Source organism: Alosa pseudoharengus, unplaced genomic scaffold, assembly GCF_046254945.1.
Source record: "Alosa pseudoharengus isolate Yale_2024_CS ecotype anadromous, Long Island Sound unplaced genomic scaffold, YU_APseudo_1.1 YU_APseudo_1.1_scf_3, whole genome shotgun sequence".
In the NCBI taxonomy this organism is placed as follows: domain Eukaryota; kingdom Metazoa; phylum Chordata; class Actinopteri; order Clupeiformes; family Clupeidae; genus Alosa; species Alosa pseudoharengus.
The window spans coordinates 2,478,554-2,481,976 of record NW_027468718.1 but is presented as its reverse complement, the minus strand read 5'-3'; the positions used below and the strand labels follow the sequence as shown (position 1 = coordinate 2,481,976).

Below are 3,423 nucleotides of genomic sequence, written 5' to 3'. Positions count from 1 at the left end.
GACTCTATACACGATGTGATTGGCCTGATAGAAGTTTCATTTTTCCAGCTAGCAAGCCAACCGAGAGTTGCTAGACTACCCTGGCTTGAGAGTTGCTAGACTACCCTGGCTGCCACTAGGGTGCGTCTAGATTTCTAGGCTACATATGGAAAGCATTCACTGCGCTTCACTTTTTCCACATTTTGCTATGTCACAGCCTTATTCGAAAATGGATTCAATTATTTTTTTTCCCTTAAAATTCTACACACAATACCCCACTATTTGGCCAGTTTCGCCCGTTCCTCTTTACAGAACCTCTCAAGCTCCATCAGGTTGGATGGGGAGCGTAGGTGGACAGCCATTTTCAGATCCCTCCAGAGATGTCCAATGGGATTCAAGTCTGGGCTCTGGCTGGGCCACTCTAGGACATTCACAGAGTTGTCCTGACGCCACTCCTCCGTTATCTTGGCTGTGTGCTAATAAAGTAACAATAGTAATACATGCTTACAGCCATGTATATTGCATAATAGCATTGAGTTGCCATGCAAACTCCAGCCTGCTTATCCTACTTGGCCTCCTCATTGAATTGTGCATTTACATCCTTGATTGCCTGGCTGCTCTCGATCTCTCTCTGTCTCCTCAATGTTCCTTCTTTCTGCATCATATTCTCCCCTTGTGCTTTCCCTCTCTAGATTTTGCCTTTCTTGTCTTTCTTGTTCAATTCTCTCCATCTCTGCTTTATAATTCACTTCCAGCTCTTTTTTCTCTCTCTCAAGTTGTTCCTTTTCCTTCTGTACTCTCTCCATGTCTTTCTTAAGTCTCTCATAATTCCATTCCTCTTTCTCCCTCCTCTTTTCTTCATCTCTTTTCATCCTTTCCTCTTGTTTCTGTTTCTCAAATTCCTTTACCTTCTGCTCCTCTTTTTCTGTTTTCAATTGTTGCTCTCTTTCCCTGAACTCTTCTTCTCTTCGTCTCCTGTCGTCATCTGCACTCTTTCTCTCTTGTTCCATTTTCTGCTTCATTCTCTCTATTTCTGTCTGAAGATTTTTTTTGTCCTTTTGCATGTCCTTCTTTTCTCTAATCCATTCCTTCTCTCTCTCTTTAATCCTCTCCATTTGTTCCTGCTGCTGGAATATCCTACTGGTGTAATAACCTCCTCCATTTGCTGCCACCATGACGCTGATCTTATCTAAGAAAGTAGAAACCTGAGTACGGTCTCTAGTCTCGTTGTTGTTAAACACATGGTATCTGTTACCACATTGTACAGTGACATTCTTGATGGAGTCAGCTTCTTTTATGAACTGTTCAATGGACTTCTTCCTCAGATCATCTCCTCTTGTGAAGAGCACTATAGCATGCTTTATGGAGTTTTCACCAAAAGTACTTTGAATGAACTTTACTGCCCGTCTCTCCTCTGAAGTGAACCGTCCCACTTGTATCAGCAAGAGCAATGCATGTGGACCTGGTAGTGCCAGTGAGATGCAATTAGTGATTTCTCTCTGATTTTGCTCCTCATTCTCAAGATCAGTATCAAACAACCCTGGAGTGTCAATCACTGTAATCTGCCTTCCACTGACTTCAGCTGCCGCTCGCTGACAAGTGTTAGTAACTGATTCAGCAGATGCTTCTGCCTCAAACGCTTTTCTCCCTAATATGGTGTTTCCTGTAGAGCTCTTCCCAACTCCAGTCTTCCCCAGCAGCACTATCCGGAGATCATCTGAACGTTCTCCTTGATCTGAAACACAATAGGAAGAGAGATTGCATCATGTTTTCATGATGAAATGTCTGTCACAACACACAACCTATTAAAGAAGCACTATGCAACAATTTTAGCAAAATTAATTATGCAGGTTGAGAGTCGTTCTGATGGTTCTACAACACTTTTTGGGTCGTTTGGTGGGTGTTTCGTCTCCCTCTAGTGCTTCTCCGCGGAAAAACGGAATATGCAACTTTCTGGTCACGGTCCGAACACATCCGGATGTAACTCAGCAGAAGTATCCAATCTCGCCTCGAAAATGTAGTCAGATTGTAGTTTCTGAAAAAAGACTGCAAAACGGACTCCGACTTGGCTTTGTTGCTGTTGAAATTGTAAGTAGCCTACCCTTGGGTGAACGTCGTTTTTGTAATGTGGTTTGATAGTCTCTTGAACAATGTGTTTGCTCGACCGTTTTATTGTGAGCCCTGTATGTGTTTAGCCTGATTTATTGATGGCTAGCTCGCTAGCTAGTGGGGGTTTAGCGTAGCAGTCACTTGCTACCGAAGCTGCAGGGGGAGCTATGTTGTGAAAAATGCGAGCCCAAATCAGGCGAAAACCCAGAAACAACGAAAGAATAACCAGACCTGCATAGGGCATCTTTAATGAAATGATTAATACAAAAGTCACCTGTCTGAACAGATCTCTCCACACATGTGCTCTGGCGGCCATCTTCCCTGAGGGTGGCCACAGCAAAGTGGTACTTCTGTCCTGGAAGAAGCCCCGTCACCTCCTTCTTCAAACCTTCCACTGTGACAGTGCGCGGCTTTTGGGCTCCTCTCCAGGACACCCTGTACCTGTGGGGTCCAGCAGCGCCCTCTGGTGGTGACCAGCTGACACTAACCGAGTCTGTTTTCACTGAGGAGAACTGGATCTGCCCAGGTGGAGGAACACCTGGAAATACAGGAGATTATGATCTATGAGGAGAAGCTTCTACTAACATCATTTTAGTATTCAATATTTTATAATGGTACATGTGAGATACATGAATTGTGCTCAGCATACACTCTTTGTTGATGGATGACTTATGATGTGTTCCTTGAGGATCCTGCATTAAAACATCATAATCAATATGTAAATAAGAAGTATAATTTTCAGTACAAGGTTGTCCTTATATACACATCACAACTACTGTGTTAATAGGAATAATGGATAATATTCACTACAAGGTTCTCCTGTGCCCAGACTTCTGATCTGCACCTGATCTCTATCCATGTCCACCTGTCCAGTGGCATCATGTCCGTGTAGCTGGAGGTCCTGCAGCTGGTGTCTCTCCAGGTCTGGATCAGAGTAGTGCGGTCTGATGCAGGTCTCACAGTAGGAATCCATGCAGGTCAGACAGGTCTTCACAGCTGGACTTGGGCAAACATCACACAGCACCTGCACAGCTGGTACACTGAATGGACAGAGATAGGAAGAGACATGTTAGATGTTGTATTTCAGCAATATGGCTCGAGTGAGAGTGCGGCTGGTATGGATACATACCTTTGACTGAGGATCGGCCATAGGCACTAACAACCGAACACGCTGGTTACGCACTAGGATGCATCAGGACAGATTATCAACACTTAGCCTGCTATATATCGAGAGTGACCTCACCGGAAAAGTCAAAGCAGGAAAACTCAATGATGCTTATAATGCCAAGAGAAATTGCTGCATATCGCTACATTAACACTGCAAAAAACATCTAA

The 3,423-nt window shown here is 44.0% G+C and overlaps 1 protein-coding gene across 1 annotated transcript; it reads right to left on the bottom strand.

Moving 5' to 3' along the window:
• Positions 1-257: 257 nt before the first annotated feature.
• LOC143100965 (uncharacterized) lies at positions 258-3,122 on the bottom strand. Its single transcript, XM_076264555.1, has 5 exons — positions 2,933-3,122; positions 2,738-2,780; positions 2,363-2,626; positions 777-1,714; positions 258-455 (listed from the first exon to the last, which is right to left on the bottom strand). The coding sequence occupies exons 1-5, from the start codon at positions 3,059-3,061 to the stop codon at positions 258-260; spliced, it is 1,572 nt and encodes a 523-aa protein (XP_076120670.1). The 5' UTR covers positions 3,062-3,122.
• Positions 3,123-3,423: the final 301 nt, after the last annotated feature.

Excerpts from the sequence above, each read along its gene's own strand:
- LOC143100965 (XM_076264555.1), bottom strand. The coding sequence starts at position 3,061 with ATGGATTCCTACTGTGAGACCTGCATCAGACCGCACTACTCTGATCCA. Across the intron at positions 2,781-2,932 it reads TGGACATGGATAGAGATCAG|GATCCTCAAGGAACACATCA; the intron begins GTGCAGATCAGA and ends GTTTTAATGCAG. Across the intron at positions 2,627-2,737 it reads GTCATCCATCAACAAAGAGT|GTGTTCCTCCACCTGGGCAG; the intron begins GTATGCTGAGCA and ends CTGTATTTCCAG.